Here is a 16,450-nt window from a genome sequence, read left to right as displayed (position 1 = left end):
TACATATGGGAGTAACACATAGTTTATTTGGGTAGGTCCAACAGCTGTTCCGCATTTCCCGCATTTGTTGCTGCAATCCTACGAGCATACAGTCCAAAAGATCGCCAATTCACCGTACATAAAGTGACTTTTGGGTCAGTTGAACAACGCCCATGACGAATCAAAAGGGTATTTTACGAAGGTCCATCATTTGACGTGCGTTCCCGTACAGGACGGTTCATGACAATTTGCGACGTCCTTAGTATCTTGACCTCCTATTGGACATGTCGTTTCACTTCCATGCATGCTACTGTTGGCCTCATTCAGCACGATGGTGGGAGACGTCGGTTCTAGCTGACTTCGAGAAAGAACAAACGGATCATTATTTTGTTGTTGACTGGCTGCATGCGCAGTAAGCTGACAATGTATTATCCTAACGTGCTTACGGGTGCTTAGTCGTCGCATCAGACGCTGCCAGACGGCGTTGTCGAATGCGGAAGTCGATGGCGCGTCGTTGTTTGCATGCCCGCCAACAGCCGCCAGCAGGCTTCGTGGCGGAACGGAAGCGTAAAAATGGGGCTGGGCATTTCGGATTCGCCATCTCGCCGCAATCGCGATAAAGCGAGGATGTCAGGCAGAGCGGTCGTCATCATACGCAGACTATCGGATGCTATCAGTCACCTGCAGTGACTGACCTGATGCGTTCAAACCCGTGCCTTGCAATTATTTTCAGGCACGTCGGTGAACAGTGTTCGAGAGGGGGACTTGCTCCAAAACGATAGGCACTCCTGATCTACAACTTATTGGGCGTGAGCTTGTGCGATGCGGGGCTAGTAGCAAGTGAAATGGATAGCGATACACATGATCTGAGGGATCTGAGGAAAATGAATGTGTTTTGGACATGGGCCATCGTGCAGGAGCCCCATATTAAAAAGTCGATACTCCGCGATTTCAGGGGCTAAAGCGGGTTAATATGGCCAATGATAGAGAGACTTTGAGGCACGAATTCTGTTGGATGTAGGAAAGCTGAGACGATACCTGCTGCGAACGGTTCGATCTGAAGGGGCAACGGAGGGGTGCTGCTGGCTATTGCTGGCCGAGACGTGTACCGCGACGAGGGGTCGAGCGAAGCAAGGGAACGACTGGGGAGATTCGCAGACCTTCTTAGGGGATGAAAGAAGAGAGAAGACTTGGTCGCTGTAGGCTGTTTGCCCGATCTCGATCTCGTTCCGCGCAATCCCCGCTAACATTCGAGCCCTTGCATACTGCCTCACTCTCGCCATGGTCAAGCGCGCTCTCCCATCATCCTCGTCTTCTAGCCCTAGCAAAAAACTTAAGACTCCACCTAATCAGCACACTCTCGACCGTTTCTTTACGAAGAAGCTCGGAGAATCCAGTGGATCAGGGGAAATCCCCGGATTTAATACTCACACGTCGACACAGTCCCCGAACACGAAGACGCTCAGACAGCAGGCAGCCCCTGATGGTGAGTAGCAATGCCTTTGGGTTTGGGCTCGGACAGGACACTGTCGTTCCCGTTGACTCAAGCCTTCATCTGAAGCCAAGACGATTGAACGGCTTCCAGCGGGAACGGACTCGGAGACACACGCGTCTCACGAGATCATCGATGTCGACTCATTCGACGAGGTCATAGTACGAACTTCTTCATCAGCTCTGCGTGTCGAAAAGGCCGATGGACTTAAGTTTTCTCCGTCGCCAATCTTCCACTCGCCGCGGGCGACGACTTCCGGCGCTACGCAGCATGACTTGTCCAACTACCCCCTTCTTTCTGTAGACCCGCCGACATTCAGCTTCCACGATGTCCCCTTTTCTCCCAACTCTCCCCTTCCGTATTCATTTCTGGCTTATGCATTAGACACCTTATCGTCAACACGCTCGCGTATCTTGATTCTAAATACGCTCACCAACACTTTTCGTACGATTGTTCGCTTCCACCCAGCGTCTCTCTTGCCCTCTCTTTATCTGCTGTCAAACTCCTTGTCGCCTTCGTACTCAGCTGTTGAGCTTGGTCTCGGGCCCTCTATCATATCGAAAGCAATCATGAATATATCAGGTCTTAGCTCTGCCGCCCTCAAGAGGCTCTACGCGAAGACTGGTGACGCTGGAGACGTCGCCTTCGAAGCCAAATCCAATATTCGCACTCTAATACCTCACCCCCCTCTTCTAATCACTGCCCTCTACGATTCTTTGCTGAAGATCGCCCATGCGAAGGGTCAGGGGGCAGTCAAGCAGAAACAGGCAATCGTTGAGAAACTTCTTGTGGCGGCCAAGGGCGAAGAGGTTCGCTTCCTTGTTCGAACGTTTTCACAGCACATTCGTGTCGGGGCGGTCAGGACTTCCATTTTGACTGCTCTGGCTCGGGCAATGGTTTTGACGCCTCCTTCCAGCCTTACCGTTCTCATCGCAGACGACTCGCCTCACCATGCGTCCCCCGATCTCATCTCGCAGGTCAAAGCTATCACCATGAAAAACACGTCAAAAAAGGTGGTTGATGAGGCCGAGGAGGAGCTTATAGTAAAATTCGCCCGAGCAGAAAGCCTGATAAAGAAGGTTTTTGTGCAACATCCTAATTACGACCACATGGTTGTGGCTCTCTTAGACGCCGGCCTTGATGGGCTCTCAGAGCGCGTTCCGCTCACAGTAGGTGCGTACCGATTATCAAATTGAATACGAAACTATAACGCATCGATAAAATCAACTATGAAGGCATACCTCTACATCCAACACTCGGATCTCCCATGCGATCATTGGCCGAAGTCTACGAACGTCTTGGGAACCTTCCATTTGTGGCCGAATTCAAGTATGACGGTCAACGAGCCCAGATACATGCCTGGAAGGGCGAGGATAGCGACATATCTGTGAAATTATTTTCGAGACACTTGGAAGATATGACTGAAAAAGTAAAGTGTTCTATCCGACGATCAGTCACGCTTCGTAACATTCATCAACTTGGTATCCAGTATCCAGATATCACGTCTATGGTACATCACATATTCAGTGAATCGCCCTCGATGTCGTCCTTCATACTTGATTCGGAAATCGTGGCCGTCGACGCCAACAATGGGGGGCTCAAATCTTTCCAGGAGCTTTCGAATCGGCCGCGCAAGGGCGTGCAACTTCAGGACATCAAGGTAGCGGTGTGCGCTTTTGGGTTTGATTTGATGTACCTCAATGGGGAGGTCAGTTCCTACGATGGGTGTCCTCGTCACTGACAGCGAGCCATTTCTAATTGATCGACGGTCCCCAGATACTGTTGGAAACCCCCTTTCGACAGAGAAGAGCTCTTCTTCGCAGCCATTTCCCCTCCGTCATCCCAACACAGAAGGGGGCAGCCCGATTTGATCATGTCGAAAGCTGTGAGAGCGAAGAAGGGACAGAAGCAATTGAGGAATTTTGGATGCGGTCGGTGGATAGTCGCTGCGAAGGTTTGATGATTAAGGTAGGTGGGAGTGTATATCTGGGTGTTGTTCTTGCCGACGCGTGGGTTTGTATCTTTATCAGCTTCTTGATAGCGGGGACATTGCGGAAAGCGCTAAGGAGAAAGGCGAAGGGTCGCGAAAGAAGCCGTTGCCCGCGACATACGAACCTGGTAGTGTTTCAGACCGTTCGATCCATCGGTATGCTCACGTAGGCTATCAGACAAAAGGACATCCGCATGGCTCAAGTTGAAGAAGGATTATGTGATGGGCATCGGTGATAGCCTTGACCTCATCCCTGTCGGCGCATGGCACGGTAACGGACGAAAGGCCCAGTGGTGGAGCCCTGTCTTACTTGCGTTGCGAGATCCCGATTCCGGGAGACTTGTCGCGATGTGTAAGTGCATGTCAGGTGCGTCCCAAGGGTTTGCTCCTATCTTGCCCAAAGCTGGTGTTGAATATTATATTCCTTCTTTAGGGTTCTCGGATAGCTTCTACAAGGTAAGATTCCGATACCGCTATGTTGGACTGGCAGCTGTGTCTTGATACAACTCCGTTTGCTCAAGGCTATGAGAGAACGGTACAGTGAAGCGTCCCAAAATTGTTCCAAACATCCTTTATGGAGTGATGTCGATATGGGCGGTAGGTGGATCATTTCATTGATACCTGCTGTGACGTTCCCTGAATATCATCATTTCAGGCTACAAACCTAGTGTCTACTTCAGGCCCCACGAGGTCTGGGAGATCCGCGGTGCGGAGTGAGCCGTTGCGCGGTTTATTCCCTCCAAGCTTGTTTGTCTAATGTTGGGCATCCAGCATCACCCTAAGTCCGGTCTCAGTTGCCGCTCAAGGACTGGTATCCGACACCAGGGGGCTTAGCCTGCGTTTTCCGCGCTTTATACGGGTCCGAGAAGACAAGGCAACAGAGCAGGCGAGCAGTCCTGAATTTTTGGTGGGAATATGGAAGGACCAACAAGGAAAGGGGCGAGACCAGACTGGCGCAGACGAAGGACAGCTCATAGATGCGGATATGTCAGAAGAGGTGGACGAAAATTCTGGGGATGAAGAACTAGGTTAGAAACTAAGCATCCAAACGTTTTGCATCCTCGTTCCCCACGACGTTCTGCTGCGAAATACGATCGCTCCATTCACGCCGCCGGTCTGGTCTAGCGGCATACGTAGATCAAGCGTCTGTAACAGGGGGTTCAAAGTCATGCAGAACCCTTGAATTTGTACGTACAGGCCGACGGCAACCTTCGGCGTGTAGTCCGGAAAAGGAAGGTCTATAGGTTCGTTCATCAGACCTTGCGGCCTTACAGCGGTGATATGGAGGGTTATCGAGCGCTGGACTCGCTTGGACTCGCGATGAGAAGAACGACTTGCGTCCAGCATTCAGAGGAGAATGGACATATTTGATATGGTAAAGCAAGATCGAGGCAGTCGACGACAGCTTCCCAGCAGCGTATCGGGGATTATCGGGCAAAGGTTCTCGACAGGCACCAGGAGCGACACCAGCAGCTGCTGTCGCTGCCAACTGTTCAATGAACGTCTTTCTGCCCTTCCCTGGAGCGGCTTGACAGGAGGAGACTATTCTTCTCACGGTAGGAGCTCCCGAATCTTATTTTGCTCGTGTGGACGATGGCCAGCAAGGCATTCGAAGCTGAAGTCAGCGCCGCTGTCGTCGATGCCGCACGGACCATGCATCTGCCATGTTGCTGAAGGACGACACAGGCAAGGTCATCTGAGGATCGGGCCCCAGAGCCAATCGTTGGGTCGCAGATACTTCAAGTAGGCTTGCGGCAGTTCTCGCGGTACACGCTGTATGATGCCGTTCCTGCTACGACTTACCTTCCAATGTAAGTATATGCATCATGTCAATGACGTTTTCACATTGCTCTATCCCTCATGTGGTCGGATAGAGTCCTTCCATCCATCAGATACTCCGGGACACGAGCTTTGCCAGAAGGAACCGCAGGTCCGCTGGCAGACGCTCAGTCATCGATCTTGTCCGTACTCTACACAGACAGAGTGCCTGAGGATGAACCCCAGGCCCAGAGTTGCTAAGACGCAAGTGATGTCCTTGATAATGAAAGGCCTGGTACTCTATGGTACTACATTGAACCGAACACTCCATTTTCTTGCAAGGCACGATAAACGCACTCTCTTCACGAAAAAATGCTGTGACAACACGTGGAAAGCCAAAGAATCATGGTGGAGACTGGCGTTTATTGGTCATTATCAATTGGTGAACCTCACGATTGAGAAATTGTATGATATATGAGAGAAGCTGAGTCTGAAGCAACATCAATCAGAGACATCGCATCACAGCAGGCCATGGAAAACCATACCATCTGTATCAATTAAGAAAGGCTTTCCTGAGGTTTTGAAGGCGGTTGAGCTATCGATGCATGACGAGAGTAACCTAAAAGAAGAACATGAAAGAGCCGCTGGCGCACATCACAAGACCATCATCAAGCCGAGCAGCCCCTCTTTCATCCCCTCTCGTACATGCTGCTCATCGTCATTCACATGAAGGATTCCGAACGAATCCTCCACAGCTTTTGCAAGCCGTCTATCTTTCAGCATGGCTAGGAACTCTTCGCTCCTCTCAGACTGAGCGGCTTGACTCTGCAGAATCATATAGCTAGAGAGAAGCTCGAACTTCGCATATGCCGTGTGTGCCGTGTGTGCGCTCGAGTCGGAAGGCCGTATGACGAGATCTGAGATGTGTTTCGCGGAAGGCAGAATGGAGCGACTCGCGATCGATGGAGATGTTGTCTCTCGTTGTGGCTGTATCAAACTTGAGGTCTTGTCTGCGGCAGTCTCGTTTCGCGTGGACCTGTCGAGCATGCGACGCTCGCGATGGGGAACGGGACGTGGTTGCGCTCGTACTGGCGCACGGGACGGTCGACCGCTGGGGGAGGTGTCCGAGAGATATTTGTGACATAGCAGAACCTTAAATCTCAGGACGGTCTGGCTGGGAGGAAGTAGAGAAAATATATCTTGAAGCGGGAGTGCTTTGCTAGGGAACCGGGACAGCATTAGATTCAGGAATAAGGATAAATCAAATAGTGTCGTGGAGGTGAGATTTATCATCTGGGCCATGGATCAGCACGAGGATGATGTACAAACAAAAATGCACACCAGAGTGAGAAGGCGCGCTCCCATCGATCGTTTACGCAAGTCGTCTTGTATTAGGCAATGGAAGGCGGCATCTAGCGGGGCATCGACAGCCCACTTTGCGCCAGCTTCACTCCTTATTGGAGGTATCTGAGATAACAGGAGAGGGGAATAACGCGCTGCAATATGATGCCAGTCAGTGGCAGCATCGGACTTCAAAAGCGGCAGCGTACGCTGTCCTTCTTGCTCCGTTCGTCTTTCATCCGTTTCGAAGAGGACCAAAAGCCAATCCAGAATCGGCCAGGCAGAAGAAGCCACAGGAAGAAGTGAATCGGCGCTATCGTCGTCTAGATGGCGGTAGGTGCGCGAACTGGCGCGCCGACGCTTGCTTGGACTGCCTGTGAACATTCCTATCCCTTCATCCTCTGGCCGTACAAAGGAATCTTCTTTCAGAATCTGCCAGCAATCCTTGTAGTCTTTCAAGCGTGCTGCTTGATGAGCGACATATGAATCCCCATCGTTTGAGTAATCGCTCAGCTCAGCTGGGCTCTGGTCTCTCTGATTGAGATCACTGAGGGCTGGATAGCTTGGCAAAGCTTCCATCAGGGAGCCGGGAGTATTCGTCAATGCAAAGGCCATCAGACACCGCTGTGCAGTATATATAGCTGACAAGGTAATGGGGGTAGAGGATCCTTGTTTTCCAGAAATCACTTTGGTCGGTGAACCCGGAGTCGCTCGGTCTTTGCCTTTGGTTTTGATTGGAGGGGTGTAAAGCGATATGTATAAGAGTTGACGGATGTGCGCCCTGGGATCAATGTAGGTAATTTGATCAAATTGTCAGCGATTGCGTTTAAGGAATGGGTCTGACAGACGGAGCCTGCTTACGGTGAGGGTTTGTACTTCGTTGAGCGTAATTGATCTAGGACAGCAATGCCAGACTCGTAGTGAGCCTCTTCAAAGCAACTGTCAACAAGCCCTGTCTGCGAGGGTGTCATAGGAATCTCTGCGGCATTGTTGCCTATGTGCATTCGCAAACGAGAGCGAGGAACGGGTGCCATATGTTCTAGGTATAGGAAGCCACGCGACTGTAGAACGAGAGCGATATCAGGAATGAGCACATCGCATAAGTGATGAATCGATTTCAATTTTCAAAGACCGCGCACTGCGTAAGTTGCCACTCAGATAACCTTTGGAGATGTGAAGCGAGTTTACTGACGGTGAGAGAGACCAAGTGAAGTTGGTGATTCTACGGGTTGACGCGCTCGCGATGTGGTTTGTCGACACGATCGGTTTGACTGTTGCCGGCGGCGGTGTGTCAGCAACAGTTCGGTCATGCGCATCAGCTGAGGCCCCGCTCAGCCAATGTTCACCGTCGTGCATCACGGCTATCGTTGCACGTTACTGCCTCAGCTCTCACAACTGCACCCGTCTGAGCCTCTCCACAAGGCTCTCTCACCATCATTTGCACAGTCAATGTCAGCGTTGCGTTTTCACAGGAGTACTAGATTGTTTCTTCACAACCGTCATTTCTCCATGGCTACCGAGACCATCTCTGCCGCGCAGCCAGTAGAACACGCAATAAAAGCCAAAGTATCTCGCTTCCTGCCCATCACCTTGCAAAGCCCTGAGCATCATCTTTAGTTGACAGCACTGCTTATGCCATCTGAGTTGACTATCACGAACGACTCATGGCAACACCGGCACCATGCGCCAATGCGTGCGCAAGGAGGTGGAAGTGGGGAGACGCGTGAGTTCTCGCGTATCTCGTTACCGGCTTTGACCACACAAGTCCATGATCAGACTTCACCGTAAAGGTCATATCGGAGGCTTTTCATGGCAAGGTAATGGATTCATCACGAGTATCAGGTCTCGTTGACGGAAGCGCCTTTTTCTGCATGTCGATCTTCAGAGTTCTATGCAACGCCATCGTATGATCTACGCCGCCCTCTCTGATGAATTTCAAAATGGACTCCATGCTCTGTCCTTGCACACCAAGACACCACAGGAAAGTCAGAAAGCGTCAGACGCTCAATCATCATAGTCTTTCTCCATGAAGGCAAAACGTGAGGTGGGCTAGGCTCTTCTGTACCGCGTGTTGCATTGACCTTTGAATGAGCATGCCTTCAGCTTCCAGTCTCCTGCGCCCTGCCAGGTGGGAACCGTTCCTCGACCTTGACGACCTTTGTATCCTGATCGTCAGGTTAGGTGTTGCTGATCCCGGGCCTCCCGATCTCACGAGCGATTCATCTGTTATTGTACCTAGACTGGTCATGCAAGGCTCACAAGTTGCAGTGCAATCAAGAACGCACTCGTGATTATCATTGTGTGTGCTCGTAGCCAATGAGATGATATCCTTCACAGCTTTCATCTTCAAGGGTACCCTTGCATTATATCACCAACACGCGCTCATATCGTGGTCCTCATTTGCTGAATAGGCCATGCCTTGTTTCATCACTGCGACGAACACCTCGTAATTGTACGCAGCAGCGAGCACAGGCAATGTCGATCATCCCGGGCGGTATGTGGGAACCCGAAAAGGCGATCGACATTCCGGAGTGGGCATGATTCTCATAAGGATATATTGTTGTTGACGTCGCGACGATGGATAATATTAGACTCGAACGTTATTGTTGAATTTCCGAAGCTCCTCCAGGTTATCGCGTGGCGTACATGTCTGAACTAACAGCTGAAACATATAGTGTTTGCACAGTCGATGTTGTGGGGCGTGCCAAAGACACAACATCGGGCACGCTGCAGCGCGACGTAGGCGAAGTGTAGCGGCCACTGCACCGGTGCAAAAGTGATCTCAGATTCAATATTGAGCTCTGTTGATCTGCATCTGCTAACCGATGGTCACTCCAATAGTTTGCGGATCAAGCCGTCTTCTATCATTGCGGAACTCACCTCCAACACTTGATATCTGCCATCAACGGCTTAGCCACGCATCCACTACAAACTTGTGATGCCAACACCAGATCCTGTGCCTATGACCTTGGTCGAGTCTACAACCGTATTTCTGCGGTGATTTTCAAGGCTCTACGTTGCTACCACCTCGCACCGTCATTCTCTTCGATAGACGCCTAGCTCTGCGGAAATGGCCACTCAATTAGAACCAAGATCTCCGACGTATAGCATGTGAGGAGTGTGCGATCCTCTCGATCAACCTCCGTTGTCGGCTCAAAGGAAGGCGCGTCCTGGAGACCGTGTCTATGGTCATCGACCAATGATCTTGTCATCGCTCAACTTTTTAATACCCGAACATAGCTGATTACAATTGGCATGCAACCGCGACCACGGCACGTCTTGACTCTTATCGGCAAAGCTTCACAAATCGTCACGATTCATATATTAGCCTTCTCTCACACACCACACTTCTTCTCATTCGATCCCTCTTCCTCTTTCGCCTCCGTTCCTCATGTCTTCTTCTCGCACACCCTACGATGATGAGACACGTCGACACGAGAGTCGGCCCACACTCCCACCGATCCGCGACTTGTTTGGAAGTATGATGTCCTCTGATTTTTTATCGATAATCGTCTTGCTGACGGAATCTTGCAGGAGAGTTATCGCGGCCCCCACACCACGTTCCCCCTCCACCGGCCTACTCACCTGCGGCGCATTTTTCTCAGCTATCTCTTCCAGATGAACCCACGACCTACGCATCACCAGGCGAGCGACCTCGTCCAGGTTACCCGCACACGCCATCCCCACAAACTTTTGCCCCCGCTCAAGCCCACACTTATGCCCACCCACAATCTTCACAAGCATTTCAGCAGCCATCAGCATCGACCTACCCTGGCAGACGCTCTACCCCTGGACCTATGCCCCCTGCACGCTCTATGGCTACACCATACTCCGACCCATCGCGCTATCCTGATACATCTAGGGCCCCTCAATCGTACCCAGGATATCCACCTCGCACTCGCTCTACATCGATGTCGATGGCTGATCCATATCGCTATGTACAGGCGACCACTCAGGGGGATCCTAGCCATCGGAGTCACCGTGACGCCGCATACGGTACAGCGCCGTATCCACCAGGCCAACCGGGTCCAGTGCCGTCACAGCGCAACGCATATGTACCCGTCTCTCTTCCGGGTCCATCGACCTCATACGCGCCCTCACCAATGTACGGCTCGACAAGTATCCACGAGGAGCCAACGTACGCCTCCGCACCAACAGAGTCTTCGGCGAAGTATGAGTGCAGCTACTGCGGAAAGGGGTTCACCCGTCCTAGTAGCTTGAAGGTAGGGGTGATATGTCCCACTGTGATCACCGGACCGGAGCGCTAACCAAGCTGACACTGATAGATCCACCTGCACAGCCATACAGGCGAGCGACGTGAGTAACAGCACTTTCTCCTCACATCATGCTCCGCGCCCATCTGCCTGCCTTCCAACAAACGCGGAGAGATCATATAGACTATATTGACCGCGCATTTGTTTCTATAGCATACGTATGCACGTTCGAGGGCTGTGACAGGACCTTCAGCGTGCAAAGCAACATGCGCCGTCACGCGCGCACGCACACTCAGCTCGGAAATCATGCCCGAGAGAGCTCAGGAGACGAAGGCCACAGCGAGGGCTCCCCTCCTCCCTCCCGTCACGGATCAACCCACGACCACGGCTCCAGGACGACATCGGGCTGATATTGCATCAGTCACAAGCACGGGACGATCTTCACGACTTTTTCATGGACAAACACGGCATATAAATTTATTGCATCAAACTCTCCGTCTCACGCAAGCTCGCTTTTCGGGTCCTGTTACATTAGATCTACGCGGAACAGTTTCTCACCCGCTCGTCGATCGCTGGCAATTTTCGACTGTTGTACTATGTGTTGCACTCATCCACCGGACTCGACCCCCAACTCTGCATACTCATCCATGTCGCTATCTATTTGCATTATTTATTGGTCTCCCGACCGTATTTATGTATGGACATCACGACGCTAGTTATTCGCTCTCGTGTCAGCGCTATTTATTGTGCATCTAGTTCTCTCTACCTACTGTCGGGACAGTGTAGTTATGCTTTGAATGTATCAGCAGGTCAAGGTCTTTGTCGCTTTCTTCGTTATGTAGAAGTGCAGAAGCAACCCGAAGTCGGCTGCAAGATCTTCGAGGCCGGGTCGTTTGGACGTCAGGCACTGAGTAAGTAAGGCACACGCACCTTGCTCGGACGATCATATATTTCAGCTTTCTTTCAAAAAAAAAAAGCATTGAATCATGCCGTTAGGACATCAGCAATGCAGCCCCGGAGACCCATCCTCAACGTCCACACGAGACAGTGTCAGTGACATTACGACTCAGAAGGCGACATCCGTTATCCGATACGAGCAGGGATTAAGCGATACAAACAACATATACAGTATGGACAAAACTAGGATACAACGAGCAGGAAGCATTGTTTGTTCTTGGTGCAGGTCGGCTCTAGCCGAGAAAATAAGTAACAATGAACGAAGAATAAAATAAAATAAGGTGACTATGCGTCCGAGTCCCACGACCCGTCCACGAGCCTAGCAGAGGACGCGTGATGTGGGACGGCAAGGGGTGGGGTCAGGTGGGTGTAAGGCTTTCTGGGTTTGGGGAGGGAGGATCCAGTGGAAGCACGAGAACGCGAGGCGGGTCTAGCGGTGACTTTGCGCGCTAGGGGCAGCTTGTAGGGGGTACTGGACGAGAACGGACGGGGGCCGGGCAGGGAGAAAAGGTTCGTGGCCTTGAGGAGATTGTCGAGGATCGTCCCGACGCCTTCAACAAGCTTTTCGGCTGCGGCGTTCATCGTCAGGAGATTGATGGGATCATTGCCAATAGGACCATTATTTTTCTTGCGGTTCTCGGTGACGTCGTCAGTCGTCACTTTCTTGACGGCGTTATCACCGGATTCGACGGGTCCGCGAATCAATTGATAGTCGTAGACAGAGCTGTCATCCGAGTCGAGAGTAGCCACCTCGGACGGTGCGTCTGCAGTGACATTCACGCTCCCTTGGACAGAAGATCCCACGATTGTGACTGCGTTGAGCGGTCGTCGAGAAGCAGCGCTTCTTCGACCTCGGCCCGAGAGGTGTCACCTTGAGTGTCCGAAGGAGTATCGGCCTGAGTGACCTCGACCTGTTCGTTGGCAGTGGTGTCTTGCTCGCCCGACTTGACAACAACAGATGGCTGTGAAAGGGGTGAAAGGGAGAGGGGTCGAGGGCTGAAAGTCACGCGAGACCTCAGCGCAAACTTGGAAGGCTCCGGCGAATCGGGCAGCACCACATCCTGCAAGTTCTAACAATGAGTATAAAGGGCACAAAGGGAAAGAAGGAATATAAAGGGAATCAAGGGCCTGCCTGCTGGGCAGACCGAACACTATCAGATCGACAGTGTGAAATGTTTAACTCACCTCTTCGCCAGAGGACGATGACCCAAGGTCAAACAGGTCCCAATGCTCCGCCGCGGCGCTCTGCGTGATACCGTGGAAAGTGGGGTTTTTAGACGACTGTGTCACGTTGCGCCCGGACTTCCCTTGTGCCTCCCACATGTCGAGCAGCTTCAAGCCGTACTTGGCGCGACCGCTGCTGACGGGCGGCCTGACATCGAGGCCTACGAGCGCTTGTCTGTCTGCCTGGCCGGCTTTCTCCGACCACCGTCTTGTCGCAAAGTTGATGGGCGAGGGCTTCCACAACGCGCCTCCCGACGAAAATGTCCGTGGTCGAGAAATGATAGGGGCCTCGACTTCCTGCACTTCCTCTTCATCATCTTCCTCCTCCATGGTCTCTGCATCTGTATCTTGCTGGCTTCGATCTTGATCGTGCAACGTCTCCCCAACGTCACTGAGATATTCGAGGTCGTCATCCTCGTCTCGGTGGGGTAGAACTGGCGCAGAAACCACAGAATCATATGTGTCTACGTGGCCCTCCGACTCTTCGAGCTCGCTGTTCGCAGGCAGGCTTCGTTCCCTTCTCAGTGGGAACTCTGGTGCGGGCAGTGGCGGTGCCCACTTGCGTCGCGCAAAAGATCCCGGGTTGGGATGGAAAGACAGCCCGCCTGCGAACGTCACGGGCTCGCTGTCATTCTCATCGTCGTCCTCATCGTCATCTTCCTCCTCCTCCTCGTCTCGAACTTCCCCGAAGGCGCTAAGATATTCCAAGCCCGAGTTGTAGTCGGGATGCACCCTCTGGCGCTTGGACTCTGGCGCGGTATCGTCCTCATCCTCGTCCTCATCCTCAGGATAGTCGGGGTAGCTGAGCTCCAGGTCGTCGTCGTTGAGTGACGGTATGGCAGACCCTCTGACATCTGTGGGCTCAGCCTTCGGAGTAGAGGGGAGCATGTCGGGGGGATCACTTGTGCCAAAGGGTGCGCTTGCGCTCGTGGGTGCCGCGGATGAACCCTTCTTGCCGAATCGCCCATTCGAATCACGCGGCTGATCGTCCACCGCGCGCGATTTGGGCGTCCGGCTTGGGGACTGCGATGCGGCCGTGCTCGGGGCGTGCACGCGGACGATGGCGGGTGGTGCGCGCGACGGAAACTGACGCAGCGGCGGCCTCCCTCGTTTGCGCTTTGGTGGGAGCGAGACCTGGGTGAAGGTGGTGGCGGCAGCGGGCCGCGAGGACAACGTGATGGGGCTTCGGCCCCTAGGGTGATCTGGCGGCCGCCGTTGTTGAGAAGGCTTGGCGGGGAGCAGCGGGAGCTTGCGCCGCTTGGGCGCGCTGTCTTCGATGGTGGTGCTTCTCTCACGCGGGCGCTTGAGAGTCGAACTCGACGCCGCCATCGAAAGCTTCTTATCGAGCACAGGAAGGAACTTTTGCGGGGCCACGCGGAATGCAGATTCCGCGGGGGTATTTTCGCGTGGGGTCGGGATAAAAGCGGCGGCTTGGGCCGCAGTGCGATTTGGCCACGAGTGGGAGTATATGGCGAAGTGACGCAAGCACCTGCGAAAGGCAAAAGAAGGTAAACAAATGAAGAAAAGGCCTCAGCTTCAAAATCGAGCATAGACGTACCTAGGACATTCTCGCTTTTCCTTCTTCTTGCCCTTGCCCTTGCCACTTGCGCTGTCAAAATCGCCCCAGATAACCTTCTGGTCCAAGGAAATGATCGGGAGCACCTTCATGCACGTCTCGCAAGTCGGCAATTTCTGTTTCTCCTTCTCCTTCTGCTTTTCCTTGGCCTTCGATTTGTTCCCTAGCGCTGGCCCCGGAGGCGCCGACGCTGATGCTGCAGCCAACTGCCGCCCGCGAAGCACGCGCGGCTCTGGCTCAGCCCTCGCTTGGGCTTTCGCCTTGCCTTTATCCATAGGAGTAGACGAGCGCGTCGCCATGTCTTCGCTGCCACGCAACGCCGCGAGGCGTGCCCGCGTGGCACGTGGTGGCCTAGATGTGCGCTCGGGGAGCGAGGCAGCATCGTCAGACAGCGGTGGTGTAGGAAGCGACTGGACCTGGGCGGCCAGCGAGGCCGCACGCGCCTTCTGGCCGCGCGTGGAGATCACGAGTTCGATTGGCGCGGGGGCAGGGCGCGTGCGTCTGCGGCCGTCTTCCATGCTCGGCGTGCCTGCCGCCGAGGAGAGGAGAGGCTCGGGGTCGGGCGTCATAAGGTTCTTCGCGGCCGCGCTGGAAGCACGAGACGATGCGGCGGGTACGGACGAGAAACCGGTCTCAACCTCGGCCTGGAGTTCCATCGTAGGCTCCTCTTCCTCCTCGTCGGCGTCTTCGTCATCGCTTTCCTTCAGGACCGCATAAACGCCCCGTCGTGTACGCCGCTCGTTGACGTTGACTTCTGGTAGTGCTTCGTCGCCTTCGGGCTCTACGTCGGACGAGCCGCCATCCGATAAATCGTCCGCTGCCTGGGGACCGTAGCCTCCCACGCCGTTGCGTTCGCACGTTTCACAGAGGCAATGGCGGTTGCCACGCCCAACTGTGCCCCAACGTCAGGAACCGAAAAGTGCGCACAAGGAAGCGTTAAAAGATGGGGGCGTACAGTAAGCATCTCCGTAGTGTGCCGTCACCTCCTCACCAACGGCTATAGGCCTGATGACGCGAAACGTGATGTACCGCCCTTCGCGAAAGAGCTCGCAATTGTTATCGCAATCATGCTGTATCGCCGCAGCGATGTGACATGCGGAGCGATATGCACGGTTAGTTGAGCAAAGCGTAATAGGGGTAGAAGGGTAGAACGAGGCTCACGTTGACGAACCGGGCCGGGCCTAAGAAGAGATGGTTCTTCTTGAGCTGTTTGGAGTGGATGACGCTGAAGTCGCGACGAATACCGCCAGAAGGCTGGCGGCGATCGGCGGACTTGAGCTCCTGGTCTTCTTGCTCAGTAAGGTCAGCCATGGAGCCTTTGAGCTCGGTGATGACAGTGCCGGGAGCGAGGGGGCGAGTGGCGAGAATGCATAATTCCGATTTGCCTGTGCGGTGGGTATATCGTTGGGTATGGGCGATCTCGATGGAGCCTGTGGGGAGGTAGAGCTCAAAATATCGGGATGCATGCCTGTTGGAGAGGGAAGGAGGGAAATGCGCCCTTTGAGCGACCTGCCTGCGGATATGGAAGGTAGGGAGAGAACGGCAGGGAAGAATACATACGTAGCAAATGCGTTGAGCTGTTTCTGAGTGAAAGACTTGGTGTACCAGCGGACGGCGGATATGCTGTGGGAAAGGAGGGGGTGAGGACGGGGCGAGGCGCAGTGGCGGTGGGAGAGGCAGGTGTGAGACACGCACTATAGGAGTTGCGTGACCGCCTCGCGGATGACGATGTGCGGCTGACCCTTTGTTTGGATCATCTGAGCGCAGAAGACACAGATGTGACAGAGCGAGGACATAAGACGCGTTCAGGAGGGGATTGAGGTGGGACAGGGGGTGAGGACTGCTCACGCGTCGGACGATGGTCATGAGCTCTTCGACTCTGACTTTTGGGACGAAGCGGCTCGGGTCCATTTTGTGCA

General features: G+C 53.5%; 5 protein-coding genes across 5 annotated transcripts; 3 read left to right on the top strand and 2 right to left on the bottom strand.

Moving 5' to 3' along the window:
- Positions 1-1,827: 1,827 nt before the first annotated feature.
- Positions 1,828-4,398, top strand: HETIRDRAFT_236538 (uncharacterized protein; the record flags this gene model as incomplete). The annotated part of the gene is made up of 11 exons (XM_009549236.1): positions 1,828-2,394; positions 2,449-2,644; positions 2,707-2,900; positions 2,961-3,179; positions 3,248-3,439; positions 3,502-3,589; positions 3,640-3,828; positions 3,895-3,917; positions 3,983-4,058; positions 4,117-4,174; positions 4,233-4,398. Coding segments are annotated over 11 exons (1,968 nt in total), but the record flags the coding sequence as incomplete, so codon positions are not given.
- Positions 4,399-5,626: 1,228 nt separating this feature from the next.
- HETIRDRAFT_385456 (uncharacterized protein) lies at positions 5,627-7,712 on the bottom strand. The gene is made up of 6 exons (XM_009549235.1): positions 7,700-7,712; positions 7,422-7,621; positions 6,770-7,341; positions 6,561-6,715; positions 5,765-6,512; positions 5,627-5,709 (listed from the first exon to the last, which is right to left on the bottom strand). The coding sequence occupies exons 2-5, from the start codon at positions 7,592-7,594 to the stop codon at positions 5,874-5,876; spliced, it is 1,539 nt and encodes a 512-aa protein (XP_009547530.1). The 5' UTR covers positions 7,595-7,621; positions 7,700-7,712; the 3' UTR covers positions 5,627-5,709; positions 5,765-5,873.
- Positions 7,713-8,069: 357 nt separating this feature from the next.
- On the top strand, positions 8,070-8,577 carry HETIRDRAFT_319518 (uncharacterized protein; the record flags this gene model as incomplete). The annotated part of the gene is made up of 4 exons (XM_009549234.1): positions 8,070-8,126; positions 8,178-8,283; positions 8,337-8,377; positions 8,446-8,577. The coding sequence occupies 4 exons, from the start codon at positions 8,070-8,072 to the stop codon at positions 8,575-8,577; spliced, it is 336 nt and encodes a 111-aa protein (XP_009547529.1).
- A 2,140-nt stretch (positions 8,578-10,717) lies between these two features.
- On the top strand, positions 10,718-11,067 carry HETIRDRAFT_18758 (uncharacterized protein; the record flags this gene model as incomplete). The annotated part of the gene is made up of 3 exons (XM_009548585.1): positions 10,718-10,783; positions 10,847-10,877; positions 10,988-11,067. Coding segments are annotated over 3 exons (177 nt in total), but the record flags the coding sequence as incomplete, so codon positions are not given.
- A 4,297-nt stretch (positions 11,068-15,364) lies between these two features.
- On the bottom strand, positions 15,365-16,442 carry HETIRDRAFT_246877 (uncharacterized protein; the record flags this gene model as incomplete). Its single annotated transcript, XM_009549233.1, has 6 exons — positions 15,365-15,423; positions 15,487-15,601; positions 15,693-15,999; positions 16,092-16,154; positions 16,227-16,288; positions 16,380-16,442. Coding segments are annotated over 6 exons (669 nt in total), but the record flags the coding sequence as incomplete, so codon positions are not given.
- Positions 16,443-16,450: the final 8 nt, after the last annotated feature.

The sequence above is a fragment of the Heterobasidion irregulare genome, assembly GCF_000320585.1.
Source record: "Heterobasidion irregulare TC 32-1 unplaced genomic scaffold scaffold_06, whole genome shotgun sequence".
NCBI lineage: Eukaryota > Fungi > Basidiomycota > Agaricomycetes > Russulales > Bondarzewiaceae > Heterobasidion > Heterobasidion irregulare.
This window is presented reverse-complemented; position numbering and strand designations above follow the sequence as displayed.